Source organism: Osmerus eperlanus, chromosome 27 (genome assembly GCF_963692335.1).
Source record: "Osmerus eperlanus chromosome 27, fOsmEpe2.1, whole genome shotgun sequence".
NCBI lineage: Eukaryota > Metazoa > Chordata > Actinopteri > Osmeriformes > Osmeridae > Osmerus > Osmerus eperlanus.
Window position 1 is genome coordinate 1368034 of NC_085044.1, and position 20308 is coordinate 1388341.

Here is a 20308-nt window from a genome sequence, read left to right on the forward strand (position 1 = left end):
AAGGATGAAGGAGAAAAGAGCAAATCTCACTGGCCATGTGGTAAAAGTAAACATCCCTTTCATGCTTTTTCAAAGGTGACACAATCTCTGATGCTTACAACGCTAAATGTTGCCCCTCCCTGTCTCTGTTGGATCCTTAATCAAAATTGTCTGGTTCAGAAGTCAATTGTAATGTGTGCAACACTTGGGTCTTCTTCACATAAGAGATTGTTTCCATGGGTGGACATTATGCTTTGAGTGAGGGAATCCAGATTAAACATAAGAGACACATTGACAATAGGTAGGCTACATCATTTAGAGAACTTTAAATAAACATGTCAATGTTTTGATGACAAAAATATATTAGTATCATTCCACACAGACGTTTAAAGGCAGTCATTACAGTGGTTTATCAAATTTTCAAGACGTATCACTCAATTCCCTAAAACCTACTGGTAAACAAGCTGTCATTTCACTAAATCTATGAAAATCACATGTTTTCTATCCTTCACACAGGCCAGCACCAAATTACAACAAAGCAATAGTTGAAATGTAATTTGTGGATCTGGAACAGCGCAATAGATTAGAATATATTTTTTTTTATGGTCAGATAGCTCCCTCTGCTGTATAACGTCTGAAGTTGCACCATAGAATTTGTAGATCAAGCGAGCTGAGATGTCTTGTTTATTGCCTGATATGCAGACAGTATATGTCATGTGTACGCTTTACAGTTCGACACGCGCCTCCAGAATCCGCTCATGAGGTTTCTGGTTAGGTCAATGAAACACTGATTCCAAACGCCTTTTTCCTCAAATTTCCGTCAACTGCCAACTCCAAATGTTTTTTTTCAAACAAACCCTATATTGGTATGTTGTACAGCACACCTTTCATTAGCCATTATTCATGATTTTCTGTTCGTTATAGTGTTCTGCTCGTGCTGATGTCAAGTCGACTCGAAAGGGCCACTATTTTGGATGAACAATCTGAAAGCGCTCGAGTCACCACTGCGCAGCCGCAGGACTGCCTCGTGTATGTGTTTAGGTTCCCATGGTTACACGACTCACAAGTACACACTAATAAAGGTAAGTACCTTTAGCTCTACAATTTCGAGCACAATGGTGATTGTTTTGTATTGTTTCATGTGACACTCGTTTACTAGACTAATAGAGCTTCGGAATGGGTGTCATTTCAAACGCATGTCAATGTGCAACGTGTGAAAGTTGTTAAGAAAACAAGCTATGGATATATAGCCTTAGAATGTAGCCAGATGTTATGTGGTTTAGGCTAGCGAGACTAGTTTGCGCTTGCAATTAGAATCCGTGCTACGTTCAGCTAGTCAAAGCATTCCTTACACACATTCATTCATATGTCGGTGGTGTCGTGGCTATAAACCATAGAATAAAAGTTGAATTAAATCAGCAGTTATTTGACCAAATACGTTTGACGAATAACACTCGAATATTCAGTTGGCAACTAGGCTGAGCGGGCATCTATTACTTATTTGAAAGAACTGTCAAACGAGTACAGTAGCCACGTTCTTACAACAGATTTACCTCTTTTAATGCAGAGAACCAGCAGCAAGTCACCAACACGGCAGCCCATCACCCTCGACACAAACACAAGCTCATTTCTTCGCGGTCACCTGAAAATAAGACAAATATGGACCACGTTCAAGAACACGAGCAGGGAAAGACCCATGAAAGGTTAAAGGAGAAACAAAGACGGGTCGTTTCACCTGTACAAAATGTCAGCCTCAATATTTGGGACTCCAACGAGTCTGACACGGAAAGCTTGGCCGAGGAAAGGGCGTATCAACAAGCGCTCCTCAAGCGGATTAACGGCCACGTCGAGGTGGTGACACAGCCCAAAGATGATGTCGACCCAGCCGTTTTAAAACAGATGGAAAAACAAGACGTGGATTATAAAGAACAGGGGGAGGAATGTTTGGATGTGTATGATAGTCTGGAAGTATCCACACACAGACCAGACCAGAGGAATTATAGTCCGGTCTCCAGCATTCAGTTCCCTGATAATCATCAGATGGATGACACCGAAGTGACGAGGTAAATTCACTCAGTTGAGCCGTAGAAAAGCCTGTGTGTTCTTGCACTGAAGCTGACATACACAATAATAGACGTCCCAAAAGTATCATGGTTGTCCATGGTTGTCCTGCTCTGCTCTAAAGGCTTCTCGGTTCTCAACTCCCCACTCCTCCCTATATCATCTCCTTTCACTATGTATGTGAGCAAAAAAAGTTTTGAAAGTTTTTTCAAAATATTTTGAAAAAGTTTTGAGAGGTTGAAACAATATTTTCAAAAAAAAAGTGTGCATCATTGATGAATACATTATTGATGACTTTACTATACTCTACTCTACTGTACTCTAGCCTAGAGCATGTACTCTGTTCTAAGGTTTGACTGTTCTCCTCTCTCCTTTCACTTCACCTGTCCTGTGGGGAAACATTCACATGAAATACACTTCACTGTGTATGTGGGGAAAAAAAAACTTTTGAAAGGCTGAAAGAGTCATAAAAAAAAAAAAAACTTGATTTCCTTTTTGAAAGGTTGAAAAAATAATTCGAAAAAAAAGTTTTGAAACGTCTTGACATTTATTGGTAGGTCATTGTAATTTCTCCTCGGGATCAATAACGTTTTATTTTTCGATCTGTCTGGCAGCAAAATATCAAGGTTACACCAAATTGATCCAGTAGATGGCAGCAAGGTCATAAACATTTTTTACCTGCAGCTTCTTGACTGCTAGTTTGAGGACATAACCTAACCCTTATTGAGCTGACAATTAGACTAATGTGAATGCAATTATTTCGTCCAATTTATCTAAATAGAAACGTTTGTTTCAACATATTCAACAGTTTTTGTCACATGTGACTCTTTTCAAACTATTGTATCTAAAACAAATAGTCACATCTTAGCATGTCTTCTTTATGTTAATTTCTACAAAATCGAAACAATTTAATAGAATTATGCTATTATAAAGTAATTTACCATCAAGTGAATGTTCCTCATTGAAATGTCACAATTATCCTGGTTAATTAAGTTTAGGCCTATGTACAGTACAACGTGGGGTCCTGCAACAATCAAACATTCTCCTGGCGAACTGCACATGAAAGAAAACAGATTAATAACTTCCATTCATCTGTCAACAATAGAGCCATGGCGGTCTTTGGATACAATGAAGGCGTTGGCTCTGCCTATTCACTGTAGAAAAGAGGATGGGTAATTTGGGGACTTTCAGAGTAACTGCTCTAATTTAAGGGAAATTAGATTTACGTTTTGTTTGGCCCTATCACAATAAGCGGTCACTTCTACGTCTATTAGCGTAGCATCATCGCTAACGCAACAGAAACCTCTCGTCTCTCGAGAGGCAGATACAGGAATCTGAAGAGTGGAGGATCCCACATCTGTTTTTGCTCTCTCTTGTACTCAGTGTCATTTCCTAACCAGCCCCCCCAAAACAGACTGGGCATTCTCCCATTGTTGCAGCCTGTGCAGATAGATGTGCTGTGAGAGAGGACCCACTTCACACCTACATTGTTTCAGAGAAAATGACCATGATGTGTCCTCACAAAGGCTCCATTTCAGAGAGTGTGGTGAAAACAGTTTTTCCCCCCCAGCATCTAATTTTATAGACCCCTTACTATTGACAGATACTCAAAGCTGGATGTGTCCTTTCCACAACAGTGGGCATTTCACAATTCACACTCATGGATACCCCTCATTCAAGCAGAAGATTCCCATTTAAGCAATTCTATTCATCATTCTATTAAACATTTCTCTCTGCTCTCCGCCAATGTTACCAAAACCCTGGTAAAGAATGACCACGTTTCGAGTATTGAGTATTTTCTATAAACAGTTTGCAACTTCCCTGTTCTGTTTCGGCCGCATTTCCTTTAAGGCAACTCCTTCGTCTTTTGTTTGCGGCGGTCTGTATCTGGTCTGCGGCATAAAGGCTCGCTGTGTTCCCGTGGGCCCTGTGCACCCTGGCAGCTGTGTAACTAATGCATTCTCCTGCTCGTTCCATGTTGAGTCATTACAGAGCCATCCCTTACCCTTGCGCCCTCATCGAGTGAAGTGCCCTACACCTAGTAGGCATCAGGACATGAGCAGGACTCTCGACTCGTTCTCCAGGCAGCACAACAAAGGAACCACGGGCTAATTATTATAATGAGATCTTTTCATCACTGTCAGAAGGCGCACATTAGACAGCAATTTCAGGCCATTTTATAAGCCGAAAATTGCCATTTGTGAACCATAGTTAGGGAGCAGTCCTTTGCCCCCCCTCATTAGCGAATGAGGAAGTGAAAACATGAAGATTATCCATAAATGCAGGCTCATGAAGAGTGGCGTCTGATTCTATTTGCGAGATCGTTTTGTTGTGTCCAAATAAGGCTGAGGCTCTAATTGTTAGAGGGCATCAATCTCAGTCAGGTGCTACACCTCTTGGTCTTTCGACCTCCGAGTATGCCGCACACTGGTTTTCTGAAAGTAAGGCCCCGGTAATGCATTTATGACTGTGGCAAAATAACAACCATATAGTTATTCCCTTTGATATTATTCGTTTAAAGTCATAACCATCACTTCCCATATGTTTTCATTTCCCATTGGCCTGCTTGTTGAGTTGAGCATCACATAGCGTAGCACAGTATTGACATTAACGTGTGCCTCATCTCCTTTGTAAATCTCATTGTGTCCCAGAGACAGGTATTCAGATCTGCGCTACGACCCCAACTGGAGAACCAACCTGAGGGAGGCTGGGAGGTTCCACAACGTCCATCGTCCCCAAAATATGGAAGAGAGGTCGGAAGAGAGCCACAGTGACAGAGAGGGTCGTTCTACCAGAGGAGGCTATAGCTACGCTATCGTCAGAAACCCTGTTCTATCAGAGAACGCGACTCCAGATATGATGGGCAACCAGTTAGCGACTCAACACCACTTCGAATCTTACCACCTGCATCCACAAGAGATGAAGGCTACCAGAGAGAATCCACCGCTGTTACCCCACCACCTTCATGTACCATCTAACCACAATGTCACAGCCGGACCAAGGGATTCCAAACACTTACCAACCAATACACCCTCAGAAGGAAACGGCAGCAGAACTCGACACAGGAACGACCAAGTCAAACAAGTTGGGATGAACTCGACACACCCCGACCACAACCCATGCAGCTCTCCTGAGCCAGAGCAGGACAGCGAGACACGTGACAGACACGGCCAAGAGTTTCAGACGTGCTACGAGCTACAACGGGAGGCACAGGCAGGTGGAACAGTGGGTGAGAAGCAGTTCAAGTATTCTCTCAGACAAAAAGGTCCACAGCAAGTGTCAAAGACAATGAAGGATAAACCCAAGGAGGACATTATCGAACGGAACAGAACCACTCTGGGAATACAAGCAGCCAAGTCAGGTGGTTCTTATCTGAAGGCCCATTCACAGAAGGGAGAGAAATCGGACACCTCGACTCAGGTACGTGATTTTAGCAGCCGGTGTTGATAGGCATCCATCTTCTACAGATTTTGTTGGTGTCCACTTCCCACAGGTTGATGGTCTGACTTCATCTTTCTGTTCATTCATTCTCTCCTAGTTTATCTTTTACTAGTACTTCCTTTTCCTCTTCCATTCAACATTTATGCAGTGCACAAAGTAGCCACTAGGGACTGCACAAGCATAGTAAAAACTCAAACCCATCATCTGTATCAATTGTTGTGTACAGTTTAACTCCTTCAATTGGTTAATATTTTGCAACAACATGCCCAAGGTCTGAAAACTGGTCTTTACAACTGAGAGATTTGTTTGGCTTGTGAACAACTCTTTTTTGAGACAGATATGGATGTGGCCATAGCATTGTTATCACGAAAGAGGGAAAACTATTAGAATATGGGGTAAAAAATATACAAACATTACATTAAATTTATATTACCTTTTATACTCATACCTTTATACCAGTATACTTTATACAGGTCCATTAAGATCTATAGTTCTTTTTTATAATGTACCCTATAAACATTTGCAATTTTCAGTTACATGAATTCGATACACAAGATATCACACTTGTGCTCAAGTGTTATAGGCTACTGTTAAGCTTAGGCTGGTCCCAGGAATAGAAGCACAAAAGCACAGTAGTGATTAAGTGCTTCTATAAGACAAAAATATTTTGATATTGAAAGATGGCTAAAGATAAAATGATTCAGCATATGATGCTGTTCCACAGGTTTTTACTTCATTAATTAGATTCCTGGACAATCCATTCTGAGCCATCACTATTGTTACCTATGTTATTGACTCAATATTTACCAGCTCCCTCGTGTGTGTGTGTGTGATCCAGCATTGTGTCACTGATTTCACTTTCCTCTACTGACAATGACTATGAAAACACGCTCTTGTAGGTCGGTTTGAATAACCGTCTGCTAAATGACAAACGTTTAAAAAACATGTTTAAAGGTTTCACTGTGGCCTACCAGTCATTGTAAATAGCCTAGTAATTGTAATCATTTCAAATATTTAGCCATACCGAGGTGTACATTGTTATCCGTCAGTGACGGCAAGATGACGTACTTCCCCAAACCTTAATATGAACACAGACTCCTCCGTTCGTTAACTGGACATGTATTTTTCCTTTTGACTTTGTCTGCGACATCCAGTGAACATGGATCCAGTCTAGAAAATTAATTTAGCAGAGCAGCAATCTCGCTTTCAATTGGCTGTTCCCCCCCCTCTACCAAGTGGAAGGCAGCCCTGTGTGTCTATGCAGTGCCTATTATGAGTTGATATGTACAACAGTAGCTATTAAGGACATCAGAGAAGACGGGTTACCAATAGCCTCTTAGATATCCCTGCACCTGGCACACGGACATAATTGGCCTTAGGTGGCCTGTCTCCCCCCTCTCCATGTCTCTGGGACATATGTCTGTTTGGTAGCTGTAATATCCCAAACCTTTTTTCCCCAGCCCATCTGAGCCCTGGCCCTGCCACAATGTCTTAGCCCTATATCACCCACATTTGCATAGTGAAGGGCTGTTAGTATTGTGGGATATTAAGCCCTATTCCTCCTTCAGTGCCGTCTGTTGTCTCAGTGTCTCCTGAATTAGCTTATTAGTTTCCCATCGCCACGTCTTCTTCACAACACACGCAGCTTAAAAGAGGGGTGATGTGCATGCGGCACTGTTGTAGGACGTTTATTTACAAATGGGGTGAAATTTGCGTGTAATGCTTTCACACACAGACGGGCAGAAAGCATACTTCCAAACAGGATTGTTTTTCTTAATTTCGTTTTTTTGTTTTTGTTCCTCATTTTAACTTGTTTTCTTTCCAAGTGTTGTATACCAAACCCTGCATTAAAGCCCGTTTTAGTACAGAGATTGAGATTGTTTGAGATTGATCCAAATTTATAATACTTGTAGTCAAACAGATATAAAACTGGTAAATTGGATGTTCAAATGTTTTCAGTTTTTCTTTCGAATTGAGATTAGAATTTATTAAAATAGTCTCTCAAACATTCGTTCTTGTGCAGCTATATTAGTTCCTTATGTAACTCGTCTAAAGAGGGATTGGTGCAATCAGACGAGAGCAGCCCCACATATCTGAATTAAACACAGTTTCTGATCAGGCTTCATGTCTGCATGCTCCCGTTTGAGACAGCCTTCATTTGCCTTCTTTGTTCACCATGTCCTTTTAAAAGAGAGCAATTCCCACAACAAAATCACATCCGTTTCCCCATCATTATCCCGGCCCGGCTAAGCACAGCTCGCTCTGCCTCTCTCTCTAAAGGGGCTCCCATTTGCTCTTTGACGGGAGTGGAGTTCTGAAACCAACTTGCTATAATTAGCCGCATTATTAAATGTACACAATCTCCTAATGCGGCAACTTTTGAGCCCCCGTGAGCGCGGGAGTGGCGGCAGCCGTGGTGTTCGGCAACAGGGCCTCCTTTGATAAAGACAGAAGTAGCGGAGCAATCTTCTGCCATTGCACTCAGCCACAGCCTCTGCTCATCTCCCAGACCCTCACTTCAAAGCCAGGGAACATAATGTACAATCTCTTAATAGCTTTAGACCAAAGCTCCAGGGAGGCTCTCTGGCACTGTATACCCTATCTCAGTGTAAACACCTAATCAAGATTGCCTGGGCTGGCCACAATAGCAACCAAATGCAATTCAAGATCCACGGACCCTTTGAAGTCATCATTGCGAAAAGCTGATGTTTCCCGGTCCTGGCTGGGGGCTTTGCCCACGATTGCTCTGACTTTGTTGTGACATCGTCTAGCCGAGAGCCAATTATGGGCCCCAATTTCGCAGAATAGATATTACACAGCTTATGATGCTCAAAATGCTTGATCATTTGCTCCAATTGATTGGGATTTTTATAATGGGTGACAAAAGGCAAAGGCAGGGGGCACTGGCATAGGTTGTAGTTGGGTCTTGCCCTGGAGGGAAGGGGTGTGTGTGTGTGTGTGCTGTCCGTAGTGAAGTCACTGACACCTGTTGCTCAGACACACACACACACACAGCTGTTACACCAACGCCAAGTTTGGGGGTGTGAGAGGACACCTGAACACTGTCCCACCTGGAGAACAACTGGTCATCAGGCAGCCTCAGTAGTAATCTAATAAATATCAAATTATATTTTAATTGCTTAGATGATTTCACATTTTTAACCTAAAACCCTCTAAGAAAACAAAGAGAACTCAGAAAGAACAACATATAAGACACTTTGGAAGGAGCAGATCGAGGTGCAGACCACAGGCTGAAGACAATAAAGCAGCAAGTATAAAATAAAATAAAAAGTGCAAATCCACCGATCTGGCAGCCATCAAGCTGGGAAGCACAGCGTTGGTATGTGACTTCATGTTCATCATAGACTGCAGCCAACCACAACATAGCGCCAGCGCTAAGATCCCCATGTTGATGGGAGCACGGCCTTTTCTCTGATGTGTGGTTATATAAAATGATGTGTTTTTATCATATTGAGATGCCAATAAATCTTTTGACGGTTTGCCATAGTCACAAACCATGAAACGTTTAATTTCCAACTACTTTTCCAAATTTTTGACATGAGTCATTCTTTTCATTACACAATTTGACATTTTGTGTCCAGCATTTTGAAAACTACATTGCAGGCACGCCACGCCGCTTGAGGTCAAAACAGTATTTCATTCAGTCCCAGTGAAATTTTCCTTTTTTATTTTTTATTCTTAGCTTTTAGGTATCATTGTGTGCAACGCTGTCCTTTAGCTGGAGAGGACAGCGAGGCTGGGTACTATCTGTTTCCCCGTACCTGGCCTTTCAGCAGACAGATGGAACAGCAGGACTGAGCGCTTATTGATGGATATATATTACAACTCGATTCACCCTCTCTCCGTGACCTTACCCTATTCATGCTAGCAGAATTAGCGGAATTCAACAAGTAACTCCTCACGCCGTCGATGGCATCGATCCCCTGAGATTGTCCCTGGCGCCTGAGGGGGTATTGGCCAAAGTTAACAAAATGATTTTCATTATGGCATTAGGGGAAGATATTTTCTCGACGGCTATGGGTGCATTAGGAAAAATTGAATAGAGGAATTGATGTAACGTGAGGGGGATTGAGAAGGTTAAAGTGCAGAGTGGACTGACTAATGGGAGCAGTACTCAAATGGTTTTACACGACAGACACTGGGAAGCGGAGGTGACATATTTTCGCTGATAATTCTGCCGGTTTCGTGGGGTAAATAGTTAAAATAGGTGATTCTAAACTGAAATTAACGATGTAGCAGGACTGTTTTGATTGTGAAGTAATGCACCCGGTTAAGTAATTTGGCCTATTTAATTAGAATTAGGTATATCAACATAATTTTACGTATATTCACCCCCTATTTGCTCCCTTCAATACCTACTGATGTGAATGTATGGGAATGAGAATCTTCCCATTAACTGATTTTAAAGTTGCCCTCTCAGAAGTGCTCACTCCTCTCATTGTCAGGTCTGTTTTTCCCTCTTCGTCTCGCTGCCTTTTGTCTCTCACCTCAAGTCTCTTCTGTCCCTGTGTGTAAAGGTGACGGATGCATCAGATGAGATTACCACCGCTGGGAGCATGGAGGGGGGTCTGGAGGACAGTCCAGACCCAGAACTGAGGTGGCTGCTGCAGGCCCGACAACTGAGGGTAGGGCCCCTTCACTTCGGTTTTCTTTATTGATCTCATTCAACCCTCCCCTGTCCTTTGTGTTCGTTTGTGTGTGTGTGTGTGTGGTGTGTGTGTTTGTTTGTTTGGGTGCGTGTTTGTGTGTGGTGTGTGTTTGTTTAGGTGCAATTTTGTGTGGTGTGTGTGTTTGTTTGGGTGTGTGTTTGTGTGTGTGTGTGTGTGTACCATGTGGAATGTGTGCGTGTACCACGTGTGATGTGTGTGTTTGTTTTGCTGCCTTAACTGCCAGCGAGGGCTTCCCATTCAAGATGAAAACGTCTGCACAGCAGGCGCACCATCATCTGGGATATTTCATTTCCCCCCCGGCGACGGACACAACACAAATATCCGATAGAGTTGTCGAGACACAATGGGCGCCGGCGGAGACGCCTTGAAAAGAAACCTGGGCGAGCGGGGAAAAGGAGGGAGAATGGAGAAGCATCATTATTTTGAGCACTTGAGCGGTCGCCCTAATGCTGACAGGCAGAGGAGTGTATATATTTTCCCATTAGAATGGGGGAAAGCTGGTGTTTGCTAAATCAGAGGCATTAGATGCTGAGCCACAGGTCCCGGAGCCGGGCGGTGTAATTTGGACAGGCCATGCAGAGAGAAGCTCAGGCGTTGCACGACAACCCTGCTCCCCCCCCCCCCCCCCCCCCCTCCGGCCATGACAACAGCCATACGGCAGCACTTACATTTTTCTTCATTGGGTTGGACTCTTATCATCCCGGGTTTCCTGCCATGTCAAAGTATGAACAGATGATGCCCCTTGTCGAAGGATGATTCGAAATGCATTTGTTTAAGTGTCCTTTTGAGAAAGTCTCTCATTCACTTGAAACGCATGGTACGGTGATCTGTTTCAGGAGCTTGTGTCATATCAATTTTGGTTCATAAGACTTTTCTGTAGACTGGGCTCATGCCCATACAACAACAAAAAACGATAATATTTTCATTAATATTGTTTTTAAGATGGTCCATGTCCAAAGCAGAACTTTTTTTTAAATCCTGTACTGGAAACCAGGTGAAAATGATTTAAAAAAATGTTATGCGCCTGTCCAATCAGTTGAAGGAACATAAATGCTAACTTCAAGCCTTAAGACAAGCAAACAAACCCTTAATGTACTTGTCTGCTTGTGGTCTGCAAAGACTCACAAAGCAAGAGGATTACTAAACTGAAAGATCAATAGAATACCTCAGAAAAAAAAAAAAAAACGTTTCTAAGATAACCTCGTCTTCATCGACTCATTCTTTGTTCTCATATCCCTGAAATGAGTTTCCTTTGAAAGGTGAATTTGTGAATTTCGCAGCCATGCAAAATAAGTTGTCAGGTTAGCAATTGACTCAAAAGCTAGTGACATCAAAGAGGGGAAGCTAAACAGTGTATTGTCAGTCTACCACTTCAGATATGTTTTTCTTTGGAGTCGCTGTTGTTGATGAGATCCCGATGAAGCAGTGACGGTCCTTACATCCAAAACAGCATTTCATGAGGCATGTACAAATCATCCAGGAGGATAGGGTGAAACCTGGAGGGTTACCATCACACACAGTATATCCCTGGGCCATAGAAAAACAAACCTTACTAGAGAAAGGTTGTAGGATTAATAGTTACACAAGATACATTTTTGTTTTTCGTTTACCAGTCACGAATCGCAAATTATTTAAAAAGGAATTGGATATTATCCGTTAACCCTCGTTGATTTGTCTTGCGCCACGTCGACGGTTATTTTGTGAGTTGATGTGTCCCTGCAGATGCAGAAGCTGGAGTATTACTGACATAATCCCACCTCCACCCCCACTGCAGATGACCCAGAAGAAAGCCCAGTGGAGAGGAAATCCCCCGGAGAAGAGACCCACAGCTCCGGGGGGCCAAGCCAGGCAGGGAGACCGTCTGAGCCCCGCGACCTCCGAACCCACAGCCAGGCCCCTGCCCCAGCCCCAACTCCAGCCTCACCCACGGTCTCACCCCCACTTCCCACAACCCTCCCATCCATCCCCACGAACCCTCAGTGAAACACACTCCACTTTCTCCTCACCCTCACACCCTGGACTCCAGACCCACCCCGCACCCTCAGTCCACCTCCACATCAACCTGCACTCCTCCTCTGACCTCCTCCCCCTCCTCCACCAGAGCAGACAGGACCTCACCTCAACCTCCCCTGGAGGCCCTCACATTCTCTCACACTCCTCCAGCTTGCCCCTGACAAGACACCTCCATGCCCCTCTCCCGGTCCCCTACCACGGGGTCACGCTGGCTGCCAGCCCTGGGCCCCTCTCCCCTCCAGCCCTGGTGCCCCTGCCCAGGCTTGGCGTCCCAGCCAGGCCAAGTCCCTTCGGGGTAGGCATGGCTGCTGAGCCGAGCGTCTGGACCGTCTGGAACCAGGGGGGCTCTCCAGCAGGGTGGCCAGGAGACGGCAGCACCAGGTCAGCCTGGCGTGGCCTCTCCACCTCACTCCTCTGGTGTTCATGCCGGTTCATGCTGCGTGACTGCACTTGAATCTTTTGTATCTGTTGTGTAATTATTACTGCTGATCTTAGGCAAACATCAGTATTCTTAGTAGCAAGACTTCAACCTTAATCATTACTGTTGCCTACTAAAAAAAAGTAATTATGTCTAATCTAAAATGTCATCGGTTAAAAGGACTTTGTTGTTTTGTTTCTATGTTCCAGGGTCAACAGTCCAAGGTGGCATCTGTCCTGTCCTGATAACCAGAACCAGATTGTTAATGTGGACAGCAGTGCCCTGCATCCTGCAGACAGTCAGAAGTACAGACCTGCTGTGTACAAGCATCAGCCAGGCTCCAGGGCAGGGCTGCCCCCTATAGGCCATCTGATGAAAGGACAGCCCACAGGGGCGCAGGGAAATGGCACCCAGAAGACAAACATTCAGAGGAGCTGTTCAGATGGATACCTGGCACAGATGGAGAAACAAATGCAACTAAAAGAGAGGCTCACTTACAAGGTATGTGTGTGTACCTGTAGTTATGTATTCTTTGTATATACTCCTTTTATATTCCTTTTAAGTTTCTATAAACATCCGGAATGCAAAAACAAGATGGGGCCACGCTATCCAATTTAGCTACTTGGATAATTGCATGGCCATTTCCCCTTATCCTAAAAGTCTATAAGAGGGGCACATGTTACGCAAATAAAACGTCCTTTGATGTCAGACGTAATCTCTTTACATGCTCCCAGACAAGAAGGCTGTGAAAGGGGTTTGGTGGTTAAGACACAAACCATCAGGTTAATTGTCTAACTCCTGTAAGATGCACTTAATTGCAATGAGTTGCCAATGTCAGACAAGGCCCAGAAAGCCATTTTGAGATGTGTTAGAGGATAAGGTGATTAAGGGAGAAGAGAAAAGTCATTTTCCACGGTGCAGGCACTGCTTAAGATGCCAATTTGCATGTAATGATTTGGCCTCTTTTGTCGATCTCCAGCTTGATCTCAGCAGGTGTGTCTCAGAGAATACTCAGAGCGACTCGACCATTCTCTCCCCACAAAGCTGCTAGCTAAGAAACTATGAACAAAACCCATAGACATATCTACTGACCCATTTTATTCTAAAATCACAAAAAGCTTAACTTATTTATTTAGGGTGCATTCATATGTCCGAAAAATCGGATCGGTAGGCATTGAAATGGAGAGACATTCAGGATCGAATCGTTTCCTAAACCCGGGTATGTTTAAACGAGGATGTGTAGTTCACCAAACAGTTACCCAGCATGCACGTCTTCCCGATGCGTATTCTCACATCAGCTAACAACATCTTCCACCTGTCTGCCCAAACTCATCATGTTAGCCCACATGTCTGACGAGATTAGTGAGGCTGAGATTTGTAAACCAGCCCAGCGCTCGGTGGGGGGGTCCGGGGCATGAAAGCAGAGGAGTGACAGACCAGGGGTGGGGGTCTGGAGGAACAAACCTCCCTCAGAAAGCCTCCCTGTCGTGTCCATGACCAATGGCTAATTCTGAAGTGACCTGAGCCTTTTAAAAGCAGCCAGTCCGATCTGGAATGATTAGCCCCCTTTTGTCTGAGGGCAGCTTGTGGATTGCTGGCTGAGTGGCCCTCAGATGTACATCAGGGATTAGAGCTCTGGCCCTACTTACCCCCGCTGACTGGGAGGGCGGGGCCAGGCCCGGGGCCTATGTGAGTCTCCTATCCGGGACGCAACACAAACACGTCCTCTGTGAAGACTAACATGAAATCTGGAGCTGGACAACACATTGGAGTGTGATTGTTAGTCATGTGTGTTTCTTTCGAGAGAAGTCGAATGCGTCGGACGCAAGCTGTGTGGTTAGTGTGGTCATCTTGTTATTTATGACCTTGTGACAGTTTTGTTATTCTAGACGTATTTAGGATGTGTGTGTGTGTGTGTGTGTGTCAGGCCTACACGCTGAGAGACTACCAGCGCCTGAAGCAGGACTTGAAGCTGGGAGGCCTTGGGCCTGTTTTCACAGCCGATGACGTGACAGTAAGCACCCGCCGCCCAATCAGCACTCACGCAGCCTCTGAAGAACGACCACGACCAGTTTGTATTGGGAGAATGGCGTTACGTTGTGATTGCTTTTCTGTTGTATACATTGTTCCAGGACTAGTTTTCGAAAGCACTGAATTGTGATTAGAAGCCTCACTCCCAATTGCATAGTCCAACCAATCACATCGAAGCTCCTCAAGTCTCTTTGTGCTTCCATTAACCCCCCCCCCCCTCCACACACACACTCTCTCCCTCTCTCTCGTTAAAGCCCAGTATCATTCCAAACAGATTAAATTGGATTTACAAAGCAAATGGGAGCTGCCTTGGGAAGTTGAGAGGTATTTGGCGACGATGTATCTTTTGTTAATCCCCCTGTGTATGAGGTGAGCATGTATGGCCAATTTGCACCAAGATTGAGGCCTGTTCGCATCTAGGGTTGTCCCTATTTGTCAGCGATATGTGTAAATGTTGATAGGGCCACTAAATGGTCTGTTGTGTTTGTTTCTGTCGGGGCTACTGTGAAGAGGCCGTCTTGAGGGATGTGTAGAGAGATAGGCTCTTATGGGAGAAATGGCTCAGTTAATTAAACCCTTTCTTTGTAATCTCCCCCTCCCTCTCTGTCTCTCTCTTTCACCGCCGGCAGGTTGAGAAAATGAGACGACAGAAGCTGTATTCTAATGTGATCCGCGAGCAGAATAAGAAGATAAGTAGGATGCCGACCCTGCCAGCCAGGAAGCCAGTGGGACAAGACAAGAAGGACGAGGTTCCCAGGAAGAAGGTAAGAGACACTGACATAGAGGGAGAGAGACACTGACATAGAGGGAGAGAGACACTGACATAGAGGGAGAGAGACACTGACATCAAGGGAGAGAGAGAGAGACTGACATAGAGGGAGAGAGGGAGAGAGACACTGACATAGAGGGAGAGAGGGAGAGAGACACTGACATCGAGGGAGAGAGGGAGAGAGACACTGAGTGAGGGAGAGAGGGAGAGAGTGAGAGAGGGAGTGAGGGAGAGAGGGAGAGAGACTTTGTACGTGTGTGTGTGAGAGGGAGAGAGAGAGAGTGTGTTTGAGAACAGTAGTCGATAAAAGAGGTTGTTAGCAAAAGAAAGACTTAACACAATGTGAAGCAAGTGTGTGAGCCGGTTGTGAGGCGAGCAGGATGAGATTGGGATCATTCCCATAAGAAAGTGCCGTACCTCAGAACACATCCATCCTTCTCTGTTCTCTGGCCAGACCTATTATACTGTGTGATTGCTTTCCTCCAAAACAATTCCAGATCGGATTCCAGAAAGTGCTGGATAATACTATAGATACCTCTCATTTGAACACGAGTCTAAGACATTTGATGTCAAAATGGATTGAAAGTGGGAATTGCCAAGGTTGTTAAGATACGATTGGCATTTATAATTTTTTGAAAAGTTTTTGATTCCCTTTGAATCTAAGTTCAAAATCAAAGTCACTAAATAGACCGATGAAGAACATGGCACACTCATCCACTAAGCTGGACTCATAAAAGCACTCAGGCTACTTGAGCACACAGTTTCTACCCCACAAACCCTTCGCCTTTCTTCTCAATCTCATCCTCCCCTTTTGTTTTTCAACCACAGTCCACAGTCTCTTTCCAACACCTTAACGTCCGAATTCTCGCCTCAGGCTCTGGAGTACGCCAAAAGCATTCCCAGGCCAGTCCCGCCTTCCAAGCCCCCGTCCATGCCCAGGGAGGGGGACAGGGGCGAGGGGGTCTCCTCTGACCGGGCCTCCTACCTGGAGGGTGTCGACCTCTCCCAGCTGGCCACGCTGGACCTCCTGAGGAAACGCCACGAGGAAGAGAAGGCAGCCGTGGCCCACTTCCAGGTGCTGCCCACCTGGCGGATCTCGGGTCTCCTACCCTGATCGCTGCTCACCTGGCTGTTATAGGGTCTCGGTAGGAGAGGGTACGTACCCTCAATGCCTGTGAGGGTACGTACCCTACCCAGGAACCGCAACGCGCCCCGCGGCTCGACTCTGCCGGCAGTAGATCCATCTGTAGATTCATATGTTTGGGATTCATTGAAATTGTTTTCTGCGTTTGATTGCTGTTGTCTGGTGTGGGACGCAAAGACCACGGGCGGATAGTGCAAACAAGCACCTGGCAGTCCGGACAAACCAGCCCAAACGCTCCGTCTTTCAAAGGATGTAGAAGGCCGAGGGTGTGTGTTGTGCTCTGGGACTATTTATTAGCACTTGTGTCAACTTCTCCACATATGTGTGTTCTTGCACAGCTTGTCTGCTGCTGTTGACACAAGGATTTATCTTGCCCTATACAAGCTTTTGTTCAACAAATTAACTTGTTAAGCACTGGTCGCTTCTTTATTCATGTTTATGGTACTCACCGCAGGGTAAACATGTCTCTCCGAGTGGTTTGGACTTGCACTTGATTAATATACGAAATGTATGAAATGTGCACTAATGATTTGTACAGTGAGTCAATGAGCTTTATTCAAATACATCATGCTCCAATCTTGACAAGGATAATCCTTGTCTTGTTACCTAAATCCTCTGTTGTAGTTTGACTGTGGAGTAAAATACACTGTGTAAACTCAGCGAGGGCTAGGTTTGATCGAGACGTATATCATTTACCTTCATAACCAGCTGTGTGTTAACGTGTAACTTTTTTGGTGCTCATGTGGATTGTAGTTGAGGCAACATACTATTCGGTAGAACAGAATCATCAGATCATGTTTAAAAGAAGCCAAATGATAGGACACAACTCAGAAGTATAGTATAATATTTTTCAATTTAATGCTAATTGAAATATGCCTGTGGGTTTATGTTTCACATGTGCAGTTGTTTTGTCTTCTAATGTTCGTAATGAGTCTGTAATTTACATGTTGGTATTTCATCCACAATTTCAATTTGTCCCCTCTCAACCTCTTGTGCACCTGGTAGCGCTGTTAATCGAGAATAATGTGTTCTTTGTCTTGAGCCTGATTGTTTCCCGCCAGTATCCCCCTATCGCTACGGAGACACCAATGGGTCAAATAAAAATTACACTTTGAAGCCCAGAAGATTTGGTCATCCCTCACTTGTCTGTAGTCTAAAGTGATAATTTGCCCCCATAAACAATCTCAAGCACCCCATTTCTTTAATAGAACCCTTAGATCATTATCAAAGAGCTGTTTACTTCTATCTAATATTTTAATTAGATTATAGTCTCTATTTAACCCATCATGGCATCTTTGATGCCCTGTGTTTATAATGAAACGGCTTCAGTTGCGTGGGATGGTAATGAATACCGGATCTTTTGATTGAACGAGGAATGATGCTTGTCCTGACCAATCTCTTTGCATCTACACCCTCCTCTTTTGCCATAGAAATCCAGTTAATTGAAGGAGTCTCTCACTGCCGCACATAAAGGAGGCTAAATTAGCATCCCTTTCTACAGATTGGAAAGCTGGGTCCGACACGGAAGCTTTGATGTGAGCAGCTCTTTAAGTAGGCGGCAAGCCCCTGAAAATGAGCTGACGAGCCCGCTATTAGACCCAAATGCAGATGCGTCCATGTGTTGCAAAACGCTTAATCTTTTAATTGATCACCTTCTGCTCAGTTTCTCTGCGCTTTTTATTCCATTTTGCTTACTTAATCAGAATCACGTTTTTGACATGAATTGCATGAATTGCTTTTCAAAGAGGGAAGGATGAACCGAGAGAGATGCACATCCTGTTTTGTCAGCGTGGCTGAAAAGGTGATTGCCTGGTAATGTAGGCCTAGCCTTCCCCAATGAATGGAAACAACCTGGCAAACGTTCACAGACAGAGGTTTGATAAAAGCTTGCCTGACAAGGTGAGTTGTATATTCACTAATATGGTAACCCCTAAATTCAATGATGATGACCTAACATTTCCTAGTGGGCAGCGATGCTGAAAAAGGCCCGTTTTCCGCTTGGAAGAAAGATGGCTAGAAGCATAGTAGAAGAGTTTTTATTATTTATTTTGTAGACGTTAACGGGCCTTTTTCTGCGGGAGCTGCAGTCCAGTAATGTTGAATTACGCTGTACAGAACAGGCCGGGTTTCTTAAATCAGCACGTGCCTCGTTACTGGTGCTCCCCGTGGTAGGCTATGACAGATCAATCCCCAGCTATGGTCACGGCTGCCCATGGATTTGTGTGAAAAAAAGAAAAAAAAAATTATGGTAGACAAAATCCTCTAAAATCCAAATCATAGCTCATAAAATCTTAAAACGAATGTTTCATAATTTCCCCCCAGATAGAATAAACAGTAATTCACTCACTGTAGCCTAATGTTTTAGTTTGAAAGATAAACCATTAGTTTGCATTTCAATGGAACCCCCTGATCGATTTTCCTGACAATAGTTTGAAGAACCTATAATGGTAAATGTGTAAACCGTGGCCAACGTTTGGATTAAGTTGGTGTAGCCAAGTGTGCTTGTTAAATCAGTTACAAGGACCTAAACACGAGGCTAAATTAAATTAAATGTACAAAATATGCAGACCTATAACATTTTTATTTTTATGAATTAGCTTATTGATAAAGTTAATATTTGTGAGCTGGCCTCTTGCCTACTGCTTCCTGTCACTTCCGGCCAGGTGGTGTTGCACCACAACATGAACATGTTACAAGGTTAGTCCACAAACAGTGTCTTTCAGCATAAACTGGGCTTTTCAGTACGCGCTTATTTTTACATAAAGTTATTATTATTATTACCGTATTCCGGGAAAGGGGGCCGATGACACAATAGCTTCGTTGGCTTCCTACACTATAGAGTAGGCTAGGCTTAAATTATACTCCTTGTGCTAAGTTATAACTCGGTGTGCTGTGTTGAACAGCCTGAAGGTAATTAGACGAAGCACAAGATCAACATTTCATTAGCTCCCATTACTGATTTAAAGTCTTGATTCAAACCTCCGTTTGTATTTTATTTGTCATGCGCCTATTTAAAAACAACGTTCGCCTGCCAAACGTTGTCATGATGTCACTTCCTATGTCTAGCCTAAGTCTCTCTTTTCGTATGATTTAAGTCCTCTTTTCTTCCTGTAAGAAGGGTACTCAGCGGGGACGAGCCACCACAGCATGGACAACTTGTAACTCTCACCCTCCGAGAAAAATCTCCATCACACGCTGCGCGAGGGTCCTGACTCAAGCAGGTGGGTCATGATAATAAAAGACCGTTTAATCTGCCCTCAGTGTATACCGGGCAGCCGTGGACAACTTCATTTTACGACTGTGAGTCGTAAAATGAAAAGGATGAGAAATCTGCAGGCCTGCTTCTAATGCAGATTTTATAATAATAATAATGACGACAATAATATAACATTGGCCCCATTATAATGATAACAAGTAGGCATATTGTAGAGTATAGCCTACTATACTGTATACTATAATAGGCAAAATATTTTTAGTTTACATAATGATGCCCGGTTGCCAGACGCATTCAATAGCGATGTTAATTGTCAAAATATTTCCATCCTTTGACGTATATGACAAAAAGAAACGTTTCACTCACACAAAAATCAATTAAACACACGCACGCTCTCTCTCCCTCTCTGACATACAGCCAAATAGAAAAATAGGCCTACATAGCTTATCCTACATCCAATATTTTAGACTATATTTCCTTTCAGTTTTAAGATGGATCATTGGGTTAGTGTTTGTCTTTAGGCAGATGTAACATTTTCAAAATTATC

The 20308-nt window shown here is 43.9% G+C and overlaps 1 protein-coding gene across 1 annotated transcript; it reads left to right on the plus strand.

The window, feature by feature from the left end:
- The first annotated feature begins 1020 nt into the window (after positions 1-1020).
- jhy (junctional cadherin complex regulator) lies at positions 1021-17658 on the plus strand. The gene is made up of 9 exons (XM_062453583.1): positions 1021-1061; positions 1547-2042; positions 4692-5460; positions 10020-10127; positions 11947-12566; positions 12813-13104; positions 14531-14617; positions 15264-15398; positions 16278-17658. The coding sequence occupies exons 2-9, from the start codon at positions 1639-1641 to the stop codon at positions 16515-16517; spliced, it is 2655 nt and encodes an 884-aa protein (XP_062309567.1). The 5' UTR covers positions 1021-1061; positions 1547-1638; the 3' UTR covers positions 16518-17658.
- Positions 17659-20308: the final 2650 nt, after the last annotated feature.

What these genes read in the sequence shown, in the direction of transcription:
- jhy (XM_062453583.1), top strand. Translation starts at nt 1,639, where the DNA reads ATGGACCACGTTCAAGAACACGAGCAGGGAAAGACCCATGAAAGGTTA. An exon ending in TGCAGGCCCGACAACTGAGG is followed by an intron (nt 10,128 to 11,946) that starts GTAGGGCCCCTT and finishes CCCCCACTGCAG; the next exon opens with ATGACCCAGAAGAAAGCCCA. An exon ending in AAGAGAGGCTCACTTACAAG is followed by an intron (nt 13,105 to 14,530) that starts GTATGTGTGTGT and finishes TGTGTGTGTCAG; the next exon opens with GCCTACACGCTGAGAGACTA.